Genomic DNA, 25,232 nt, shown 5'->3' with positions numbered 1-25,232 from the left:
TCAAAGTTCAACATTGAAAAACGTGCATGCCCCAAACAGGGGTATCACTCTAAACAGGAGATGTCGTTAAACACATATAGGGGTGTTGTGTGATGGCGCCATATACCAGGAGCTGTTAGCGCATACATGAAGTAAAATGTGTGTGAAAAAAACCCGCAATAAATGACTACCACAAAGTTTGAAAAAAGACTGGTGTTAGAATTAGTGCACGAAAGGGGTTAAAATACTTGCATTTGAAATACCCTGGCGTGTCTAGTCTTAAAAAATATATGGTGTGATAATGCTACTTGTACTTATTGCCCCATAACGTGCAGGAAAAAAAGCAAAAAAAACATTGGGGATTTCTAAACTCAGAAGTATTATTAAACACTCATCTACAGACACCAGACAAGCGAGAAGGCTAGTTTTTGCCTCAGAAATCTCATGGTGCTGCCACAACCACAAGGGATTCTGGGTAGGTGCATGGAAATAACCTTAACAATAATCACCTTTTGCCTCTATATCCACTTAATACATAAAACTCAGAAAAAATAGAATCTATTTAGCAGGTGTTTCATTAGTTTTTATAGATGAGTAAAATATTTTTCAAGTAAAATTAAGAAAAAAGCCCATAGTTTTATACTTTATTTATAGTAAATGATAGGATACAATCAAATAATAAGTCAAATAATGACATCTAAAGAAAGCCCTTCTTATCCTAAAAAAAACAAACAATACATAACTTGTGTGGGTTCAGTAAACGGGAAAGAAGAAAATGACAGTTAAACACGAGCACCGCAGAAATATTAAAACATCAGCCAATGTCACGAAGGGGTTAAAGTACAATACATCCTGCTTTTAAGGCCCAAATCAGTCCTAAAGACCTTGCACCTGTACTTTAGTGTACACACAATTCACTGGTCATCATCACAGACAACACTATTACACTGACAATATAACACCTACACGTATTGTGTCATATCCAACGAATTTTTAACGTCCTCCTGGAGCACACTGCGATGTTACCAAGGAAACGTAATCAAGTTTACCCTCCGCTCACTAGGGGTGGGGTTAAAGCAGCCTTAGCTTTGTCCCTGGGAGGACTAGCACCGCCCTGTGGTGTCTGCATACAGCGACCCAGCAGCTGCTAGCGCGCGGGGACTCTGCGCGTTCACAAGCACAAGTCCCGCGCGGCAGATGCTAGCGCGCGGTGACTCGGGTCGCGTTCACGTTCACAGACCCACGTGTGCACGCCCCGCGCGGCAGCTGCTGCTGCTGACACCCAGGCGAGAGCACAGAGCTCGAGCGAGAGCTGCAGCATGGCCGGGCTGCTTCACCCTTACAGGGGCAGCCCCCGCTGCACCGCCACGGCCGTCAATCTCATGCTGGGGGTCTTCCATGTCCTGTTGCCCTGCTTTCGTCAAGGAGGGGGGCAAGGTGAGGGAGAAATGGGCTTGGCAGTGAAATGTGGAAGAGCGGATACACAATAGAGGAGATGGCAGCACGCCTCTCTGCTGTCTAACTAACCTCTGCTGGAGGGGCCCAGCTGCAGCTGCTGCTCCACGGGTGGAAGAGAGGAAACCCGGGCCTGCTATGCGCTGCGTGGATCTGGTTTCTTTTTTGGCGATGTGTGGATTCCACGTCGGGGAGGCTTGTGTTTTGTGCATGTGATTGTGCTGCTTGAGGAGGTGGTGACAGGACACTTGGGCAAGTGGACACTCAGGGCATCCATGCAGTTACTAAGCGTGGAAAGCCAGGTCATGGCTTATGGCATGCAAACTTTTCACGTCATTTCATCCGTGCAGACAACTCAATATCTCTTAACCTGGTTCCTCCTCTGGGACATGCTGTGTACTAACAATAGATTGGGATATCTCGATCGGGTTGTTGTAAGATAGTAGAGTGTGTATGTATGTATGTATGTATGTATGTGTGATGTGTGTGTACACGTCAAGCCTGTGTCTCACTTTTGTCCAGGTGACTACAATAAAATGGGCTCTTTTGTCTTTTCTTGCTATCCCCAGTGATTGAGCCGGTCCCCAGCATGGTGGAGCTATGGCAAGCTGAAGATGCTGAGCTGATGCTTCCCCCACAGGTGAGATATGGTGATTGTAGAAAAGCTGTCCCGAAGAGCTTGCAATTAGGTTTTGCCACCTGCCAGAATGTAGTACATCTGCTAGCGATTGCCTTGGTCTGTGGCTGTTGTTTGAGATGCACTTATTGTTGGCCTTCTGACATCTCCGTCAGATCGTTAGCTCCATGGAGACAAAGGGACGATTCGCTCGATGAGTTCAGGGTTCATACTATGTGTTTTTATTCTTACCCCTTCACCGTGGTTCTTCCTAATCTAACAATAATGTTTCTGATACAACTGCTTTGTCTGGGGTCTGTGAAATGTTGGGTAGGTTTACTTATTAATTGGCATTCATTTGTGTTCTGTTGTCATATATCCACTTATACAGTCTTAATAACTGTAACATACTTTCATCTTTTATATAACGGGGCCATACAGCTACCCCCGATCCAAAGTTAGAGGCCTCGTCTAAAAAGGGATTCATGTTTTCGCTTTCTCCGACGCCCCGAAATCTGCTTGAATCATAAAACCTTTAATATCCCTCTGTAGTCTTTCACGTACCTGGATGCGTCTGCAGGTATACACACTGCTCGTTTAAGGAAGAACATTTATCTTCTTCCTCTTTTTTTTTTGTCTTCAAGTGAACCTCTGAAGTGTCATTCCGCGTGGTAACGGCTGGTTTGTTGGTGTAACGCATGGTTGTGAACTTGTATTTGATGTAGTGCAGGCCTCATGGTCAAGTGTTTTTATTGTTTCCCATCGGCCAGCTGTGAGATAAGTGCTAGTGCTCAGCCCCTATTGCAAGAGACGCTGGCTGGGATCGGCTTACCGAATACACTTAGAATCACACATAGAATTTCTGATCTGCCGGTGACCAAGAAAAGCTGGACATTGGGCAGAGCTGCCATGTTATTCTGGAATTAATGTTACCTTCGGGGGGTCTAGGTCAAAGTCGCTATATTTCCGCCCTTCTATTGTTACCGTGTAATGTTATGTGGTTATCGATTTGCACCGACCACCACGACTCGTTCTGCTTAGCTTCTATCCTCCAGGAATCGTGGTCCTCCACACAGTCTGCCTGTTTAAGTGAGTTCTCCATGGTAGCTCTTGGGACAGCACAATGCATCAACATTGTAAATGCAAGTTAAAAATAATCGTGAAAATGAAGCTGAAGTGAACGTTACAGAAGAACATCCTCTCTACACCAGGGATGTCATTGTGCCAGACGTCATGTATAACAAACAGACCTTCTTGCCAGAATTCTGCACCTAGCAGCCAAACTGGGAGGGGGGGGGCATGTGACTGCGGCCCAACCCAGTCAGCCTGCAGCACCCATACCGTGCCAGATAAGATTAAGGCAGGGTGGAGGAGACCTGTTCTAGTCAGACATCACTTTATGCCTGTTTTATGTCTTGTTTTTGCACGGCAGCCTTGTATTTTGCACAACACTTTGTAAAGTATAGTCGTGATCGCTCTGTCCCGGTGTCAGAATTCTAGACCGCAGTCTCCCTGGAGCAGATGTCCCTTTGTACGTCTGCTGACATTGTGTACAGCAGCGTTCGTACTGCGTGGTGATTTATAAAAGGAAAAAGAGAGTCTCTTCCTAGTTCTATTCTCAGCGCCTCGGTGGCGTGTGCTTGTGCAAGAAATATGTAGCATGTTAACTTTTCAAAACATTTCATACAGAGGCTTCCTGACCTTGCCTTGTAAACGTGCGTCAGATGGACACAACAGAACTTCTCGGTGCTCGAGTGTTGAGCAATTTCTACGTTGCAGCGTACGTTTGCCTAATTCCAGTAGCCGATTTGTTTCATATCTTTTAATCCTAGATTTGTTCTACACGATCCCAATTAGCTAACCTTTCGGTTAATAACGTTTTAATTGCCGCTGGCAGGGATAACTGTGCAGATCTTATTTTTGCTTAACTGAGTTTTCTGGTTGCATTGTTCCTATCTGCAGTTTTTGGCCCCGACTGTCTCCTAAGGGTCTGTCTAACCGAGCGAGGGGAGCACTAAGATGGCTTTTTTCGTAGCGTTGGCTCATTAGGATGATGATACCCTTTGTGTGAGCAGATTACCAGGGAGATGCTTGTATGAGAGTGTCTGCTACCGATAGGAAGCTGCCACCCCCGTTGCCATCTTCATGTAATTGTGAGCGAGCTGTCACACAAAGGGAGCAGCACGCTTATTGTACTATCCTTTCCTCAGCAGGAGGGCTGGGGGTGCCGCGCACAGGCTGAATCCTTAATGTACTCTCTAAATACCAGCACAAGGAGTGAAGCCTGGATTCCTGATCGCTCTACATAGCTACAGTGAAGGGGCGGAAAAGAATGAATGCATCCTAGGCGGTTTAATATCTCAGATAAAATCTTCCTACACCGTAGGAATAAGAGTATAATAGGGACGACTGTACTTTGCTATAACATTTTTTTTTGTTTTGCATTTGCATTTACCAGAACCAGAACTAGAACCAGTATTTAGTGTGAAAATAGGTGTTATTTAAACCTGTACCACATGCATCCCCTGGAAGTAGCATTGCTTCATTGTGGGTAATGGGGATTTTAACCCTTTTATATTTAAAAAAAAATAAGACAAGGATCAGGAACTGCCAAGGAAAACCATTAGCTACAGCTGCCTTGAGAAATTCTCTCACTATACATTTTAATTGAGTTGCAAGCAGACATCCTCGGTGGAGTACGTGCTTGCCGTGTATCCTGTCTTAGAGCCACGTTCAGTGTGCGCGCACGCTTACCTCATTGTGTGGTGAACAAAAGAATGCATGATTTACGTCTACTAATGTGAAGCCACTGCGCTGGCCAGACAATGGGGAGAGGTGTGTTATCTGTGTGTATGAAGAATGTTTCTTATGAGGACGCTGTGTTGTGGAGTTTATATTCAGATTTATAGATTGTCTACTCTGTTAATAGAAAATGACCGTAATCTTAAATAAAAAAAAATGCATTTTTCTACATCTGTGCAGGTTGTGTTTGGTTGTTTTTGCGCAGAATATATGAGTTCTTATGTGCATTTTTAATTCTCTTTTTTTCTTGCATCGTGATGAAAGATTATTGTAGTATGAGGTCATCAGTATTTATTATTGTCGTATCTGAGGGGTGTGTGCCTATTACCTGCAAAGTAGCTTTCAAGACCGTAATGCTTAGAAAGGAAAACATTTGGAGCTGGCCGTACCTGTGTTTAAAACGATTTGCATATTAGAGGGCTGCCGTTAGAAATACATGTGTGTGTAATATATATATATATATATATATACCCATACATACATACAAATATTATGGCAAACCTTGTAGCGTGAAATGTCACAGCTGAGGATCTTGAGCATAGGCCTCTAGGGCAATAAGGCTCAGGAACACAGACTTGTAGCAAACAGTGATTTATTGTCTGCCACTCAAACAAAACAAAACAACAAAAAAAACACCCCAGAACAAAATCGTAAAAGAAACAAACCTAGCTCCCAATTGGAGCCTCTCTATACTATGCTGACCCAGACTGACTACCCTAAACACCCACTAACTAGACCCAGAAAACCTCCCCCCAGACAGCACACACAGGTCCAGGCAGGTATTGCCTCAATTGGACTTCTTCAGGGCCTCTCCTTGCCCTGGGAGCTCAGGGAAACGTCCTCTTCCCCCAACAGTCTCCCTGATGATCAAGCTCCAGGGGTTTTGAATGCCCAGCACCTGTGCCTGATGCTGGCCCCATAGGAATCCTGGACCGGATCCTGCAAGTTCTCTAGCCTCTTGTAATAGCCGCCATGGATTTTCCACAGAATGGGGGAACGGAGCATTGGCCCACCCTACTCTCCAATTGCTCCACCCCAGTGACCCATATGTATGACTTGTGTAGCACCTGCGCCCAAATGCCAAACAAATCATCTCCCTGGGGTTTACAGCCTCGCAATATATATGTATAATATGTCTGTGAGCTTGTACACTTCTGGTTATAGAACCATAGTTTTGATTCTGTCTGTAGTTGGGTTCAGATATAAAGTAAAATGTGATAAGCCCCCTGCTTTTAAAAATTTCATTTTGCAGTAGTAAAGAAACTAATCAGCAATGGACTTACTTTAGCGTCTGTGACACCTCCACTGTAGAAGAATGTTTATTAAAGCACTCTGTAGGTACTTTAACCTGCATCCTCACAAAATGAGAACCTCTAGCTCGATGATCCAATGTTTCTTGCTGCATCCAATCAGTGGCAGGAAAGAGCTCTCAGCGAATTTAATAGGAGTGTGTGGAAAGGGCCAAATGCATACGGGGGCGGGGGGGTTCTGTACAATTCCTGCCCGCGCATTGCAAAACGGATAACATAAGATTTTGCATATGATGGCTGGAGAGTCCCTTTAAGTTTTACATGCATATTGCTTCTTCTGTTTCTGTACTTTGCGTATATATATATCTAGATATAGATAAAATGTGATGTCAAACTTTAAATGTAACTCAGATGCAGGCATCTTATGTGGTTACATTAATGTTAAACTTAAACTACATAGCAAAGAGGAAACATTTTTCTGTGTAGCGCCTTGCAGCGTTCAAACGTAGATATTGAATGTCTTGTATACTCTTCTTGCCGCACATAACTTCTTGCCGCACAAATGTGTCGTCATTGTAATGTAACAATAATTTTTTTGTGATGTTATAAAAATGTACAGTTTGACAGATTTGCCAAATCATAACAGTTGTTTTTATTTCATAATATGTGTATGTATATTGAAGGTCCACAAGCTCTTATGAATGTATCAATTACATCAAAATACAGCATTAGGAATATCATTCTTAGTACTGTTGAATGCCAAGACCTTACGCATACATTTTTTAATTCAGTCTAATTTCGTCCCATTCACAATTTTTCCTGGGAGCACTGAATTGTCACGTGGCACAAAAGCAGGCAATGATATATTGTTGCCATAGAAACCAAGACGACTTGAGTTTCAATTGTTTTTATGTATTTAAACCTTCAGAGGAAGGAATACGATGGCCGATCTACTAAGGCTCGTTTGCTTCACATAATAGAGATTATTTGGAACAGCACCTACTAAAATGTCATTATGTGTATATATTTAACATATACAATCACAAACAAGTGTTTGTGTGTGTAACTCTCGATGTATTCTTGCCTTTGCACAAGAAACTGCATTGTAATCCTTTCACTATTAGTATTCCAGTAATCAGTCTAACCCAATCTAATTTTAATATAGTAGCTATAAATTTCACCGTCCCAGACAACATGCTGCATTTATAGAGACAGAGGGAGTAAACTCGTACGGCTTGGCTGGAAAGTGTCTTATCTCTTCTTGCCTTAAACACGCTGTTAGGTTTCTTGGAGTGCTCAGTCTTCTTAAATCCAGAGTACATATAATAAATGTGAATGAATGTTTGGTCTAATGTGCAGGAATGTGTGAGAGATTGTGCTGTCGTTTGGTCTCTAGAGGTTGCTACTTTTTCTCGAGGTGTACTTGGCGTGGGACGACAGGGAACGGAGTATGAATTACTGTGTTACCAAAGTACTACTGTGTACTTTATTCCATAAACAACGTCTCCTGTAGGCCTGCACTTTTTATTGGTGGCATGGCATTTAAGGCAGTATTATATGAGAACCACCTGGAGTTGATAGCGCGGGTGTATTTCAGTTCACGTCTGGTTTTTATTTTACCTTTGCGTTTTTTTTTCATCATAGTAGCTCTTAAACTATTTTATGGTATCCAGACAGGCATTTCTTGGAACCTAAACATTTTCTTCATGTGTAATGCCTTCTAAGCTTCTATTAACAATATATATGTATACAATATATTCTGTGCACCTTTTTTTTGTTTTCTTTATATTTACTATTTGTGTTCTTTTAGATGCATTCTTATTTAAGTCATTTGTAGCCTAGAGTGTTTATACAAATTACTTATTTTTATAGTATTGCTTGGTTGCTAATCCTCATTACCACAAAATTTAATTTAATATATATATATATATATATATATATATATATATATATATACCTTATTAAAATATATATATATATATTTTACATGTTCTGTTCCTTGGGGCACGGTTTGCCTTGATGGCCCATTAGCTTCCTTAGCAGGCCGTTGGCACTGAACCCCTAGTGTGTATGCTTGGAAGCAGACAACAGCTGCCTGGGAAGTACAAGTTAAACATCACTTGGTAGGTGGAAAGGGCATATAAGTGAAGCTTTATTTTTATCATTGATCTCTTAAGAGAAACCTGCTTTGCTGCATGTTGAACAGTAAGCAGGAAACTGGGTCAATATCTCATGGCAAGGTCACAGTTTCTATTCGCTCTCAGAACTTGTGATAAAACCTATCTTAAGATGTATATTAAAAAGTGCATAGGATAAGATTAAGCGAAGATATCAAAGTAGCAAAAGAACAGCTGGGAATATTCAATCTTTTGAGCAGTAATACCAGTTTTGACCTGTTGCATACAAACAGTTCATTATATGAGCTCCAGGTCACCCTTCAGTTTCTGGTATGTGCAGTGATGTTTTTATTGAGGTCACTGGTCATGGCCTCACCTACTGTAGTGTTAGAGCTTACTCCTAGTTAATGTGGTGGCCCTTTTCTACCAGTGCCAGGATAAGACATCATATCACCAGAGCTCCTCCTTAAGTTGTAGGTAAAAGTTAATACGGTGTTCTCGCAGTCCTCCATAGTGTAAATGGTCTGGGTTCAAGGAAAATCTCTGCCTCTGCTCAACTGGCTAATTGAGCACCATAGACAGACCAATCTCCTAATAGGGTGGTCGGCTGCTCGTAAAGCTGTCCTTCCTAGGCCTTATGGACCCAGGCCAGGATACCTTACTGGAAACGTCGAGAAAAAACAAAAGAAAGCAAAAAGTCCATATGTTTGTTTGTGTGGAGGCTAAGCAATGTTTCAAGTTTTCTGAAGGCCAACCTGTTCATGTTTATTTCAACCAGTCTTTATTATGATCAGCCTAAGCAATTAGTCTGTCACCTGTACTGTTACCATCATAACTATTTAGGATAGTCGCAGTCTCGAGGTCCGATTTGGACGTTGGCTCGTTATTGTCCTTTTAAAAGCTCTGCTACTGCCTGTTTTAATGGAAGTCCCTGCGCACATAATGCAAATAATCCTTAGATTCTAATACCTTGCAAAAGCTATATTTGTAATTACATATTATCCCGTTTTACATTCTGGATCTGTATATGTCGGGTATTATGAACTTATGAAGAAAGTCACATCTGCTGTTGACGGTTTTTCAGTCCCAATGAATTGCAGTCATTTTTAAAGATGTCAATGGCAATGAAAGCAAACAATCACAATTAAACGTCTGGTTAGTTTTGTATACAAGTGAACCTTTTTGTCAACCCATGTATTATGTGATTTGTGGCTGCCGATTGAAACATCAGAATACATTTTCGAAAACCTTTTCTCTGAGCGCTGAGAATGCTCTACTAATGTTCTCTTAAACGTTTCTTTTATGTCTTATTTGTAGGCTGATTCTGATCAGACCACGGGGGAACATTCGCAGGAACAATCGTAAGTGCATATATTTGATGCTTGTGGTTGTGCCAACAAATCAAACGTATTGTATTTTCTCTTGGGAGGCAGGGGGTATAATTTTCTTTCACATTTTTTTGGTTTTATACTATTATCCTTTAGGTGAATGAAACACAAAGTGATCTCAACAGATCACTTTGAGTGTGGATATACCTATAAGAAACATTAAATAATGAAATTGTTAGTCGTACCCAAGAGAAGGGCTAATTCTAGTTTCAAATCTTCTTGAGTATAACATAAAAATGAATGGCCAGCTAAACATTTGATAACAAAGTTGTCTGTTTTATCATTGGTATAAAGGTACAGCTGGCAATGTGTTTGTGTTTGTTGTGTGAGAGGCAGTCTCCTCTCGTGTTTATTACATTAAAACACCAAAATGTTCTACTCTACATATAGAAAGTTATATCCTGTTATGACATAAGAGTACAGTTGAGGAACAGCATATTACTTATAGAAATTGAGGTTACAGGTTTCAATTGACACACTTTCACACATAAATTTAGATGAAAACTAATATAAGCACTCTGTGGTTGTGACTAACTATTAAGAATGCATGCATAGTGGCGGGCTGTGCTTATATTGCCAGTTTGTGCAACCAAATGTGGGGTTATGTTACGACACACACTAGACTATATAAAGCTGTCTCCGATACTCAGAAGGCAGTGTTTTCCTGTCTTCCTTCAGGTAGGCAGAACCTTCTTGTTTTCTTCTTTGTGATGATCCCTTGGCTTAGTGGCTATGGGGATGACAGCAGACAGACACAGTCCTAGGTTGGACTCTTAGACCAATGCCAGGGAGAGACATGTTGATACTCCCAGGTTGGACTCTTAGGTGCCTGGCCGGACCTGTCTGGGTTTCTCTTCCATCCTCTCTTTAATGCTCTGTTGTTTCATAATCGAAAGCCAGCATAGTAAAGTCTCCATCACAGGCCGACTGGTCTGCTGTTAATACTAGTTGTTAGATTGTAGCTGATAGCTCAACTCCTGTCCTCAAAACAGAATGTTAGTAACTCTTCTTCCACAAGAAAATATATTAACCCAATTGGTGTTGAGCTAGACCATAGAGTTTACCCTCTTATCAGTTGTGCCAAATCACGGCTCGTGCAGTTGTAGTTCTTTGGGAGTCTGATCAACTTCGCTAGGGAAAGGGCCGTTTTACCTGCTCAGAAGGAGGACTTTATGAAACAGATCTGTGATGAGAGACAAGAGACTATCTGTCGTAAGAAGCATTTAGTTATTGGGTGTAATGGGCATAATTCCAACTGTACGTTTGAGCCCTGGAAGCTCTAGTTTTCATTGTAAGCGGTCAACTAAACATTCTTCTTTCGGAGGATACGGAATTACAATTTGACGGTGAGTGTGTTCCAGAATATGGATTACAGTAGAAGGAACTGGGCACCTCACTTGAACACACTTTATTTTAGGGACTTTGTTCCAGGCTTTCTTTCGATGACAGCGATGGATACTTTGCTGTATGGAGAACACTGAGACCTTGGTCATTTCTTTTTGGACTTAGAGCTGTATGGATCCAAATGGACAACAGCACAATTGTTGCTTATATGAATTTTCAGGTGCACACAAAGTGCCACCAACAAGAAGCGATGGCTCAGGAGGTAGATATCTGAGTGGAAGAAAAATCAACTGGTGCAAGATTGGCAATTAGACAAACATTCAGGGTTACTAAAAATCTGGGCAGACGTTAAGGCTAGATTTTGAGCTAAGCAGACAGATGGTTTTCCCAAGAAGATCAGCAAGGCTGCTACGTGATCATTGTTTCATGTGTTTTGTAAACACCACCACATTGACACTTCAGCTTCCAGTAATGCATCTTTTGGGAGAAATGTGTTAGGTACCGCACCTTTTCTTCTTACCTCTGAATTCTTGTCCCTTACTGATCCCATGCCAGCACAACAATGTTCCTCCTTTAATATATTCTATTTGCATTACTCTGTCCTGCAAGTTTTATTTTTAATGGCACTTCCTTCTGGGTATTGGAGGAGGGATTTCTATTTAAGTATTGGTGTGTAGTTTTTGACCTAGCGGAGGCGGGAGATGTCTCATAGCGTGAAGAGAATTCCCAGGTAAGAATGAGTGTCTTCTATTGGAGCTGCAAATGCACGAATGGTTAGCATACATTCACAAAGACTAACTGACAGATTGTCTAATGGTTTCTAGGTCATATTCCTTGATATAAAGGGATGTCTAATTAAAAACACTTTCACGTGTGCCCCTGGATCATCTATCTACAACGTAAAGGGGCCAGGGCACATAAATGGGGAAAATAATCATTCAGACGGCAATTGTCAATATGTGACAGTTTTCATCATATGTTAGTCAACCCCAAAAAGGAGGTGGAAAGGAGTGTAATTATCGCATGAAACAGCCTGTATGTAAATATTTGTCATGTTTTGCACCAATAAATTGACACAATTAGTTACCACAGTAAATTGCATTTATGCATATTATACTGCAGTGCTTTATGCTTATGTCACACATGTTATATGTAACCCTGGCAGTATAACATTTGAACAATAAATCTCATTCCTCTTTTACTGTCTTAGTATGGATATGGTCATGCCATCGCCATGTTTATCAAATTGCCCTGAAATCTAAACACAAGGTCTATACCAAAGCAGCTATCCCCAGAATAGGACTTAGTCAGCTTTAGCACAGCGCTGACAGTCTAGCTTCCATCTGTACAAGATTTATTTTACTTTGGGTCAGATCAGGATAGAAATGTTTATATCCTTAAGGTGAGTGAAGTTATGTAACAAAATGCTATGCTTAAAACATAACATTGGAATTTCATGGTCCCTTTCGTTTACCTAGTTCAAATTACTTGGGCTCAGTAAGATTTATGGCTTTACAATCCAGAGCGGACTTAGACATGGCTCAGAATTCGCATTTGAATGTCTTTTATATTTCATTGACAGAAGTTATGGTGGGTAAAGGTGATGGGAAACCCTTCCACTTAAAATTAAGGGGTAGTAGAAGCATTATTAAACACTCATCTACAGACACCAGACAAGCCAGAAGGCTTGTTTTTCCCTCAGAAATCTCATGGTGCTTCCACAACCACAAGGGATTCTGGGTAGGCGCATGCAAACAAGGTCAACAATGATCCCCTTTTGCCTCTATATCCACTTTATACATGGATCCCTTGAAAGTAATTGCCCGCTGTACAAGACAGCCTTTAGACAAAACTTGGATAACAGGTGCAGTAGCCAGATCACCAGTCATGGACAGCTGTTTCATCCTTAATGGGACTCGTCAGCATGAGGTTGTGATACTGGCTTAATACTTGGGGAGCACAAGAAATACCAAAATAACAACAGTATTAAGTGGATATAGAGGCAAAAGGTGATCATCGTTGACCTTGTTTGCATGCGCCTACCCAGAATCCCATGTGGTTTAAACAGCACATTAGGAGCGTTTGTTGGCAGTATACATGGTGCTCAAAGGGAGTGACAGTTCCCATCATTCTCTTTATTACACTTGTGGCTGTGTTCCTCTGCATAAACGCTCAAGGTTTACATTTACTGCTTTACATTTACCAACTGAAGCTGTTCTACGTGTTTAAACAAGACTGACCCACCTCTTGAAATCTGCAGGTATCTGAATTCCTTGAAGAACAGAGATAGAATTAGCGCGTCTTACATGACACTTACTATGTGGAACTCGGAATGCACACCTTGGTTTAAAATATTGAGCCCAGAATGGATATAGCCATTTAATGCGACATAAAATAATGCAGAAAATGCTATACTGTCTGTTATGTTCTCAGGTCTCTAACTCTGGGTTCTAGTATTTTGTTCCGCCTTGCATTTAAGAAGTCATGCAGTCACCTTAAATAGGTTGTCACTGAATTAAAGAATCTGGAAGTTATGACGGGAAGGAATCTAATGTAATGGAGAATGCACGTTTTCTCACACACCCTGAGTAATCTTAATAATTCAACATTAATATCCACAGTTGTGCTGAAGTAGGTCGCATTACTTATTTAGTTGCTTGGCTTACCTGCCCTATACATTGTGGTTTAGTATCCTATGTTTCTGTAGGTTTAATGACATATATTTTGCTTTGAGGGACGTTTAGACGTCCCTGGTTACCTCCTTATTTTGGGGAGTAATCAATCCTATACTGCTGTGGCCTAAAATACTCTGTTGCACTTGAGAGAAGATGCCCCCCCCGTCACCAGCCCCGTCCCTTACTCACTTGGTTGATCATGCTGCTCATGTGCTTTGGGTTCCATTGGGAAAAGAAAATTTTACCCAGTCATCGACACACCAATTTGGCATGTTAGCAAAGTTTCATACTAAAATGATGTCTTCTGTTTGGTGCTTCGAAAGCATTTGATAATACACATTTTTTCCCCCACAATGTTTAAAAAGAAAATTACTTAATTCTGTGTATATTCTGTGCAGGTCATGGATAACCGGAAACTTAAAGGGAGACACAAGTGTAACAGACAGTACACTTATCACTTAAATGCATAGAGGAGTACTTTGTACATAGTGTAATATGCATTCATCAAGCATAGGGGAAAAAATAAGTAGAAGCTGCAGTAGAACGCCTACTCTTTGTCCAAACGTTTCACGCTCAACTAATTGGTTGCTTATCTGCTTGGAAGAGAAAAGAAAAGTTGCTTATCTACTTGGAAGAGAGTGATGCACAAAGTCCCAATATGCTGAACCAAGCCCAGGAGAATTTAGTATTTCCCAGGTTTTTTTTTGTTATGAACACTCCATGGGGTTCACCAGAGAGTGTTTGACAAGACAATTTTGTAGGACATGTATTTGTTGTTCAGAGCGCTGGTTCTTGTCCAGCATGAAACCATGCACATGAACCAACATTGATCACGTGCAGGTTTTACTCCATTGCCTGCACCACTTTTGCTTTTCTATTATAGAAATGTTGACCCTTGGTAGCTTTTCCTACTTTGTGAATACTCGAAAATAAATAGAGCATAGACTTTTGGTATCTACGTCCTCCTTGACCTGTTTCATAACCGCTTCGTTTCTAGTGGACCCTCCGCCTCTGCCCCATGTGTAATTAAGTTGTGAGCACTTAAGTGACACAAAAATAATACAATGTTGACGTAGGAACACAATAAGCTTAGCATTGCCTTCCGGTTGGTTAGTTTTCATGGCATACACAGATATTTGCTTAGACTGTTACTATGGCTGCTGTGAAGGAAACATTCAGAGTGTTACTTCACAGATTCATAGAAAGCTATTCATAGCTTCAGCACACAATACAGGGAATATTGATATTTATGATGATGAACACATAATGGAACCTTTTATGGTTTTAACGAGGCAAAGAAAACAGCGGAGGTCAAATAAGATGCTAAACTGTAACGGTTTCTATGTAAATAAAATATTCTAGAACATTGAGAGGAAATAGAATAAAGTTAAAAGACAGAGGACAAGATGGGGGAAGCTGTATAAAGTGTGCAAGTTCACAATAGTGTTGCTACAGATGACATTTACTATTATAGTAGCGACTGACCCCAGTGTCGAAAGGCATAGTCATATATGAGTGAATTTTAACCCCTTCCCAGCCGACATGTCCAGAAAAAATAAAGGAACATGATACTCCGATTTATGGAGGAAATGAGGATTCGCTTATGCAGGACTTTCAAATCTGAGCCAACTTGATAATAATTGAACTATAATAATAATATTTATAATACTATTTTGTTTTACGTATTAAAAAGAGTAGAAGCCTTTTGTGTGTGGTTTTGAGTGCTTTGGCTGGCACAAGGAAATCTTTTTGTGTAGTGGGAGGATGGCAAGCATTCCTTTTTGTTTGGTTGCCATTGTTGTATTGCTAGCAGAGCGGCCACGGCTTGGCAGCTGTATTTTTCCTTATTGCATATTGCGTGACAAATAATGGCTGCATCTCTTATTTAACGTTATGATTATTAACACGAACAACACGGTGAGAGACGCTAATGACTGTGCTGGCTGTAGAAGGAATAGTTTTTAATTGTGGTGTAAGAAAATATGCGGTTTCGTGGCAGGTGTATTTATGGGAGCTAATAAAAGCTGCAGAGCTTCTGCTTTTATAAGGACAAAGACAGATGAAGACCGCAGCGTCACATGACCCTACTGTGCTTTATTTCAGTGTTCTAGTGTGTGACTTTCTTCAGCTCCTTTAGTTGTAATATTTTCCTTTTTAATGAAATTGGGTGCATGGGATACCAGCGGTAAGGTGTGGAACTGCCACCCTCCAAAGAAAAATAGTGTTGGCTTAGGCTTTTTGAAATATACAGGACTGTACAAAGAGCTATAATGCAAGAGCAGCGCCCTATTCTTTTTCAGTACCAATATGTCTTAGAGTGTATTGATGTTTTGGCCATTTTGAAATTGTTAAATCATTTCACTATTACCTATTTGGGATGCTTAAATTATCTAAAGATACATTTCAGCCCTTATATACACTTTAATACATATGTAGCTGCATATTACATCATAATTGCCTTTTTCCTTTATCTGATGTATTGAGTGGATCCTCTTTATACGGTTGGCATGTTTCTTTTGCAGATGTGTTCGTCCAAATACATCACAGGGTAGAGGTTCTTGCCCTTATCCCTCTCTACCGCTCACTTGCACACAATTTCTAAGCCTGTGCGCATTTATATTTATATTCATATTTATATTTATATATATATATATATAATATGTATGTGTGTGTGATTTGTACTGTAGTGAGGATGAGGCAAACAGATGTGGGGAATATGCTAGGATAACGGTATAAGGGAATAACACTTTTTTTGGAACACTTTTCAGAGTATGCTGACTGTTGAGACTTTAACCCCTTAAGGGCAATGGGCGGTCGCTAAACCCATTGAAAACAATGCATTTTGAGCCCGTACACACTCTAGGCATCGCTGTTCTCATTATCTAGATAAAAATAGTCTGTTTAGTATTTTTGCATTCCTTCTGAGCTTAATCCACAGAGGTGAGCACTGTGCAGGCTTAGCCATCTGGCACCCAGGGAGTTAATTAGACAGACCACTTAAATGTTCTGTGTCAAAAAATATATATAAACAGGCCTTTTTTATTGTTTTCTTTTTCTTGTAGTTACCCAAGGCCTAGTGGGAGGGCCTTACACCTTCAACCGTCCGTTCTGGATTTTGGGTCTCAGTAAGTATGAGCTTCTTGTATTTCATGTGGAATTCAATGGATTTTGTTCTAGAAGTGTCCTAAAGACATCCTCTTTACAACTGCAGGTTGAATGATGACTCTGTGGTCCGTGAATAAAAACAAATTGTGGTGTAAAATGTAATAAGTTATATGCGGTTTGAAATGGCGCTATTTAGGCTCTTAATAGGCAGTGGTATAGTTCAGTATGGAAGATTCAAAACACGCAAGGCTATTTGAATCCCACCATTCTGAGGAACATTTTGAAACCGAAACTATGCAATACTGCTAAATGCCTTCAGTAAGTCAAACAGAAAATTCTTCTCCTTGCTAAATCTGAGCAAGCCTGGTGCATGGCAGGTCTTTGATGGACAACCGCTTAGACCACTGTTGGTCAGCATTTGTCCCTATCTCCCCATTATACTTTTCCCTCGTTATAGAAAGTACTTAGTTGATCAATGCGCTAGTCTGTATTTTGTATTGATTATATAATGTGCTTTTCCTGGTTCCTTTACTGGATAGATTAGTAGTTCTCACTCCATTACACATGGATAAGTCAGCAGCAGGCCTTTTGTACACATGAGGTTGAGCAGGTAATGATAAACCTAATGAGATGCATGGTTGTCCACCATTACAGTCAGCTGGAATGGTGTTGTAAAGAGGTAATAACAAGTGCTCATTCACATTCAGGTGGCAGCATGAAAACGGATTGAGACCTTATTATTATTTTTTTTTTCATTACTTATATATCGCCAACTGTTTACACAGCGCTTATATTGAGACTAGCTCTCCCACACAATTATGCTGTTGCAGGCATGTCATACGCACAACTCTCTATACTGATGTGCATTAAAAGAGTGATGATTTAACCTCAGCTCTTGTTTCCAACATTTCAAATAGCTAGTGAAGAACATTTTCAGGAGGTATGGTTAGAAGAATTGGCATATAGGTGTGGCCGTCCCTAGTGGGCCCCAAGGGCCAGGACAACTTGATGTTTGCTTGGTGACAACTTAATGCAACGCTGAGAACATCAGAGTGTGTGGTTTTCTCATGGTGCCTTCCCAACAATCAGGGGTATTGCCTCGGACTAAGGATATGGGATGAATTACAGATAAATTGGTAATAGATAATTTTATTATATTTGAATGAGAAAAAAAAAAACTGAACTTGGATACCTACCTATGAGAGCCACAAAAATGTAAAATAAGATTGGTATAACTACCAGAGCCTAATTTAGAGGCAAGGAAGTCACCTTTAGGTTGTAGAATGTGATGGCAGATCAGAGCTGTTTGGCCAATCTAGTCTTATGTTCAGGATATCCATATACCTACCCTATATAGATTTCCCTTACTTTAACACCCACCACTTCTTCTGTTTTAAACTCCATGAGACTTGGGACCAAGCGACTTCTGGAACAGTAGCACCTAGAAAATTATTTTCTTTTTCAGTTAAACAGGTTACATCCATCATGTTCTTCTCAGACTTAATTCTTGGATGGTTGTACAGAGTGCAGCATGTGCCACCATGTTACACAAGCATGACAAGTTATGTGCTCAGTTTGATCCCTAGATGAAGACATCTCAAGAAAAGGCTTGAGGCAAAAAATGTTGTACTGTATGGAGCTTTGCTAGAACAATATGCCAGGCTTTAGGATTTTATCCTACCCCCACTTCATAAGGTGAAAACATTTCCACACCCCACTTGATAACAAATGGAGTGCTGATCTTGACAAGCTTGGTATCTAATTATCAGCAGTTGTCTTTACCCGTTAATCCATGTTTTATACCATTTTCCTGTGCAAAGTCATTAAAGGCCATGTTAATTTGCCTGTTGGCTGATATGGGGTTTGCTACAGGACATGTGGCATCAATCTGGAAGAGGAACTTCACAAATAACCTTCTATGTCTGGAATTCTATTATATATGTGGAATTGTAATCTTATCTGATATATGTTGATATGATTAAATAAAGAAAATAGCACAGAACTCTATGAAAGCTCTAAACTGTTTAAATGTGTTTTGATTAAGAGGCTGCCAATCTTCATGTATACTTCTAAAAACTCACGGTCTAAAATGAGTGTTGATAGCATAATAATACTGTTCTGCAATTTAGAGCTCACTCAAACCATGCTATATACCTATTATATATGCTATATTAAACTCTGTGTATATAACTATTACTGTACACTGTACAATAATACACAGTGTATGTATACACAGCCACAATTTAAGTACCACTAGCAAATGTTTTAGGAGAGCCTTGGTTTCTTGCTATCCAACATTAATTAAATGACAATAACGTTAACATATTAAATACTGGTACTGAATAACAGACCTCGCCAGGAGCTCCTGGCGGCTTAAAAACTAAAGTGTACAATTTCATAGATATCCCTTAAACTTAACTGGTTTCATGTTAACTGGCAAAAAAAAAATGATTTATATTGGGGAAGAAAAAGTATTGTTTTATATTTCTATTTCAGGCCTGTGGGGCTCCCCAAAGCACAGTCCTTCTGCGCATTCAACCCTAGTTGGGACACAAATGTTGAAGTGAAGTCGGTGTTTACAAATGGTAGACATTTCCATGTGTCTCCCATACAGAGCAGGGTGAGTGTTGATATCCTTTTGGAAAGTATGTGCTGGGTTCATGCCAAAGTCCTTTGCTTTTCTTGGCACGGCTGTTCGTTGTAGCAGCTAACAGCAAGGCCCCTTTCCCAACATGCAGATACATATTTCCATTCTGAGCTTTTTAGGCTTCTATTAAGTTTCGAAAACATACAAGCGAAGTATATGAGGCTGTTTGGTAAATGGTGCAATAAATATGTTTATGGGAACTGATCGAACTATCTCTTCTCTGATTATTTTTTTAATTCTTATTTTTAGCCCTGCTCTACCATACGTATTTAAAGTACCGTATTTGCTCGATTATAAGACAAGGTTTTTTTCAGAGCAAATGCTCTGAAAAATACCCCTCGTCTTATAATCGGGGTCGTCTTCTAATCAGACCTCAAATAGAGGTCTGATTAGGAGACTAAGATCCAGATCCCCCGCACCGCTGCAGGGGACCTGGATCCTCCTGTCGTCGCCCCCCCCCACACACACACACACTTACCGGTGCTTCCGGAGGTGAAGTTGGCAGCGGGGGTTTGTATGCGTCCGTCGCAAATACCTTCCCCGACTGTCAGAGGTCAGAGTTCAAGAGTTCCTGATCTCTGACAGCCGGGGAAGGTATTTGCGACGGACGCATACAAACCCCCGCTGCCAACTCCACCTCCTTCCGGCTGCCGCGGAATGAGACGTTAACCCGCTGCCCCGGCAATACAGCAGGAAATTGGAAGCACCGGTAAGTAAGTGTGTGTGTGTGTGTGTGTGTGTGTGTGTAGGGCATTTCTGGAATGCCTTACACCCCTATATGCCACTCTGGCACTTAGGGGGTTAAAAGGCATATTATGGGGCAGAGTGGCATATAGGGAGGTATAAGGCATTTCAGGAGGCAGAGTGGCGTTAAGGGGGCATTTAATAGTGCACTCTGCCTCCTGAAATGCCTTATACCTCCCTATATGCCACTCTGCCCCATAATATGCCTTTTAACCCCCTAAATGCCAGAGTGGCATATAGGGGTATAAGGCATTTCTGGAGGCAGAGTGCTCTATATAATGCCTTTTAACTCCCTTAATGCCACTCTGCCTCCTGGAATGCCTTATACCTCCCTATATGCCACTCTGCCCCATAATATGCCTTTTAACCCCCTAAATGGCAGAGTGGCATATAGGGGTATAAGGCATTTCTGGAGGCAGAGTGCTCTATACAATGCCTTTTAACTCCCTTAATGCCACTCTGCCTCCTGAAATGCCTTATACCTCCCTATATGCCACTCTGCCCCATAATATGCATTTTAACCCCCTAAATGCCAGAATGGGATATAGGGGTATAAGGCATTTCTGGAGGCAGAGTGGCACATAGGGGGTCAAAAGGCATACCATGGGGCACAGTGGCATATAGAGGGTTAAAAGGCATATCATGGGCCACAGTGCCATATTGGTGTGGCAAGCCTGGGGGCAGATGTGCGTAACTGGGGGACAGGTTGGAAAATACAAGAAATAAAAACAAAAAAAATATATTTTTCTCAATCATAGCTTTTATTAAAAAAAATTGTTTACATGAATTAACATTTACTGCTAAAACTTTTTTCCTTTAGGGTCGTCTTATATTCAGGCTTTTTCTTTTTTTCCTAAGTTAATATTCAGATTTTGGGGGGTCGTCTTATAATCAGGGTCGTCTTATAATCGAGCAAATACGGTATAATGTATCCGTCTACTAGCCTGGTTATGCTTAAATGTCTACAAATAAATCCATTCACACCTACTAAAAGTAAAATTAAATCTACCTGTTCTAGAATACCTACCTTTATACTTTCTTCTTCATTACCCAGAGTAGCAAATTGTGTAAACAAGGTGGAGTTTCTAGATCTTGCGTGACCAACTTCTGACTCTTGGGAATTGGCCAGAAGTCAATGTCAGATGGGGTGCATGTTAAGTGTTCAAAGGCTTGCAAGCTTTGTGTGACCCTGCCTTCTGACTGTTGGCAGTCAGGGATCAGAAATCAGAGTCCGATGTCCAAATCAGGACCGGAATAACGGTGAAGCACACAGAGCAATTGTACCAGGACCCTGGCTTCTTCCAATCGGTCCATACCTTTCACCTGTGACGTGGAGCAATCATCCTCTGTAGCTGACACTGCACACCTGAAGTTAAGCCATCTGTCCCCCGCATGCAAACTCCTCCTTTAATGAATAGACCCAAAGTCTGCCCTGTACAACAGGATCGTTAGATAACTGTTAAGATTCGATAACATTTTTTTGAGCAATAAAAGGGCATTTACAGCTATTCTACTGCAGAGACATGTGCATGGGTATTTTAGGGCTTTTGCAGCAAAAGGACCATTTTGGGTATTTCATCACTTACTGATGAAATCTGTTTTATTGTGTAAACATAGAAACAAAACTTCTAGCCAAATGACACACCCTTCTTGGTCAGTAGGTTGTCTGCCATTATTTTGTATAATCTAGTTGTGCCAAATAGAAGCTTAATTGTGGCCAAACGGTCTAACTAGAGAGCTCCATATAGACATGTTTTCAACATCTATGTACTTCTTGGAGGAATGTTTTAGGAAAGATATTGAGAAACAGTGTTTATGGAAATGGCTGGCCTGTAATAATCAGAGCTAAGCAACTGTTTATAGATTTTGGCAAAGCATGACTTTGGAAATATTGAGGCCCCCGAGGAAAGTAGAATGTTATTCCTATTATATGATATAAAAAGTAACATATTGTTATTGTGTTTATGTATCTTTTTAAATATAGTACAAACCTTAGATACAAGTCCCTGATCTGGCCTTGTACACGAGTGAAAACCTTTACAAAACAACTTTTTCTGTGTTACTCTGAACGGCTGTGATATTATTCCTCAAACCCATCCCATGCTGCTTTCCTGGTATCTTCATGATTGGCCATTTGTTTTGCATCATTTTGTGACAATTTGTCAGGCCAGGTAGAAAAAGCAGGATATAATTTCTCAGGTGACTATTATTGGTTAAATAGATATGCAATTGTATGCCACCCATGTAGGTTGAAATTTAGAAGCCGTTTTAACAGTTTAATGTCTGTCCCGTGTTAATGAAGAATACTGAATTGTAAGCACTGTAGCCTGAGATGCCTCCATGGTAAAGCCAAACATGAAGAGCTGGAGAATCACATGTGGTGCCATTGAACTGACTGGCTAGGTTAAAGCTGCAGGCAATGGGGCAGGAAGGCAGCCCCAGTAATGGCACGAAAGTATTGCTTACGGGATATAAAGGTGAAAAACAAATGGCACACATTTAAACACCGAAGAAGGTTTGCTATACTGTGTTCATACAATGTTTCACCAAACAACTGTGACTGTTGGCCTACCATGGATAAGAAACTGGGGGTACGTTGGAGTCACTAAAGAAGGCATTTGCGGGGGAGTTGGGACATTTGAAGTCAATATAAACTAGTGAGCCAACACTACATGATGCATAACTAAATCAGTGAGGAGAGAATTACATTTCAATATAAGGGTGTGGAGTTATAATTTACTATTTAAATAGATCTAAATTAATTTTAGGAAATAACCTCAAACTAGCAGTTTTATCCCCAAATTATTTACAAGGGCAATTTTTATGTAACTGTGGAAACACCAAGTGTCTTCAGCCAGAACCCCGTAAAATGGAGTGTCCAGGGAAAATCTTGGGACAAGGGTTCCTGGGTCAGGTTTCTAAATTCAGCTTCCAAGATGAGCCTTGTAGAGTATGCATATTACACATTAATGGATCTATTCTGATTGCTCCATAATCGGTTTAGTTAGGGGCATGTATATTAGGAAACCATTGTAACACTATGCCACTTTCTAACTTAATGTTCATTGGAATACTAGAACCATTATTTCCCTTTTGTAGTTGATATGCTAGTTCTGCAATTAGTTGCCGCAACTTCCATAAAATGAAGTAATCCCTTACTTAATAAACTTCAAAACAGTTACACTGATTGACAAACAGATCACCCATAATTGTGTTATTAAATGACTTTAGTTTTGTTGAAAGCAATGAAGGTGATGGTTCCTCTTTAAACAGTTATAATCTCATAAATGATTAACCTTTCAAATGTATTTGTTTTTCCGACGTACACGTACCAAGTGCCCTGTAACGCTGAGGATTTTGCCATGTTTGCCGTCCACTTTTGATATATGTCTGCGTCAAGCATGGCAAATGAGGTCAGTAACCAGAACGCACTCGCAATGTGCTTATAATCCAGGGGTAGAACATTGCCTCACTTGTTTTGTAATCTGTAATTCACTGCAGATGTGCTTCTAAGGGGTATGAAGAATTGGAAGCTTAAAGTGAAACCTAAGCTGCGTGAATATTTTCTAGCTAAGTCATTGCATTGCTGTCATAATATGTAGATTTGTACATGGATGACAGGATCAGAGGGGAAAGTACATTTTATTTAAATAAGCAAAACCGATTTTGTTTTTCCATAATAGATTTAAAAAAAAAAAAAAGGTTCTGAAAGTAGACTTTGTGATCATGGTATCCAAGTGAAATACTTAATTCCCAACATATGACCTGTATTCGCCATAAAATCTGATAAAATGCACATTATATGCAACGCAGCCTCATGCTTTCCGGGGATCAGCCTCCAAAGAATGTAAGAAACTACACCTTGTGCTTTTTTGTAATCCACTGATTTCGAACTATTCTACTAAAACGTGGGTAGTATTTTACCTCTGTAGAGCTGAGAAAGGTTTCATTAATAACTGCTGAAACGTTGGCTTTTATCGAGGTGGTCACGCTTGCGGAGGATCAATTAATCTAAACCTGCTAAGGAACAGATTGTTATTAAATCCGAAATGTAAAACCATAGAATTCAAAGAGGGTGTACTTCTTTTTTCACGTGTGTGTGTGAAATATATATATATATATATATATATATATGTATATGTGTATATATATATATATGTGTGTGTGTGTGTGTTTTATTTAAAAAACATTAGTTTACATGATCTATAAATCATAAAACCATGTTCACTCCTGTTATGATTTTGTTGCATAGAACAACTTCCTGAGTAGAATCCCTTGGCATTCTTTCAAATAACGTCTTCCACTACAAATGTTAGGCTTAATGGTCCATAACTTCAGGACTCGGAAGGATTCTGCTGATCTTTTGTTCTTTTAATCAACATTATTTAACAATTATAAACGGCAAAGCTGTAACCGTTATCATTGGTGAAATCTAATTAATCATGGTGTATATTTGAAATCATACGTAGTATATAGTTATTTTTTTCCATGGAAGTGTGGTGGTAAATTGACTTAAGTGGCTAAACTAATATAAGGTGGAAAGGGGAAGCAAAATACACTCCGTATTTTGAGTTTATTTTCACTTTCTTATATGTTTAGGTCATTCCAGCCCGTGGCCGATCTTCTTTCACAGTGGTGTTCTTTCCAGAGCTGGAGGGAAGTTTTGAAGGAACTTTATTTCTAAATACTACTTCACATGGGATCCTGTCCTACCAGGTAAGGAGGTGGGGTGACTTCCATACCAGCGATATCCCAATCGCTTTAGTAATATGCGACGCTGTAATTATTGTTTGGTGTCTAGTTGCTCAGCCTTTATAAATCACAATACGTCTCATTTCAGGTGTTTGGACTGGGAACCTCTATGTTTGTCTCTAATGATTCCAGGAATCCACTTCAGAATATAGATGTCATATTCCCACACCTTGAAAATATTCACCTTTCACAGTCACAGGTAAGTAATTTTGTAAAACAATAACAAAAGGTTGTATATAATGACAGGAACTACCTCAATACGTGTTCTGTTTTATGTCCATTAAGTGCTTATCGGTTGAAATCCCGTGCACCCTGGTCTGTTTGCTAAGGTGCAAAGTGCTCCGGTGTAGAATACTTT

The 25,232-nt window shown here is 40.3% G+C and overlaps 1 protein-coding gene across 1 annotated transcript in view; it reads left to right on the top strand.

Annotated features, from left to right (window-relative positions):
* Positions 1-1,233: 1,233 nt before the first annotated feature.
* TMEM131L (transmembrane 131 like) overlaps positions 1,234-25,232 on the top strand; it is a 50,853-nt gene continuing 26,854 nt past the window's right edge. The window contains exons 1-7 of the mRNA XM_053460441.1: positions 1,234-1,416; positions 2,004-2,074; positions 9,537-9,580; positions 16,689-16,751; positions 19,228-19,351; positions 24,722-24,838; positions 24,963-25,073. Of these exons, the coding sequence (XP_053316416.1) occupies positions 1,299-1,416; positions 2,004-2,074; positions 9,537-9,580; positions 16,689-16,751; positions 19,228-19,351; positions 24,722-24,838; positions 24,963-25,073 (648 nt within the window). The 5' untranslated portion in view covers positions 1,234-1,298. The remainder of the gene's footprint in view (positions 1,417-2,003; positions 2,075-9,536; positions 9,581-16,688; positions 16,752-19,227; positions 19,352-24,721; positions 24,839-24,962; positions 25,074-25,232) is intronic.

Source organism: Spea bombifrons, chromosome 1 (genome assembly GCF_027358695.1).
Source record: "Spea bombifrons isolate aSpeBom1 chromosome 1, aSpeBom1.2.pri, whole genome shotgun sequence".
Classification (NCBI taxonomy): domain Eukaryota; kingdom Metazoa; phylum Chordata; class Amphibia; order Anura; family Pelobatidae; genus Spea; species Spea bombifrons.
The sequence above is the reverse complement of the archived record's forward strand: the minus strand, read 5'-3'. Positions and strand labels throughout refer to the sequence as shown.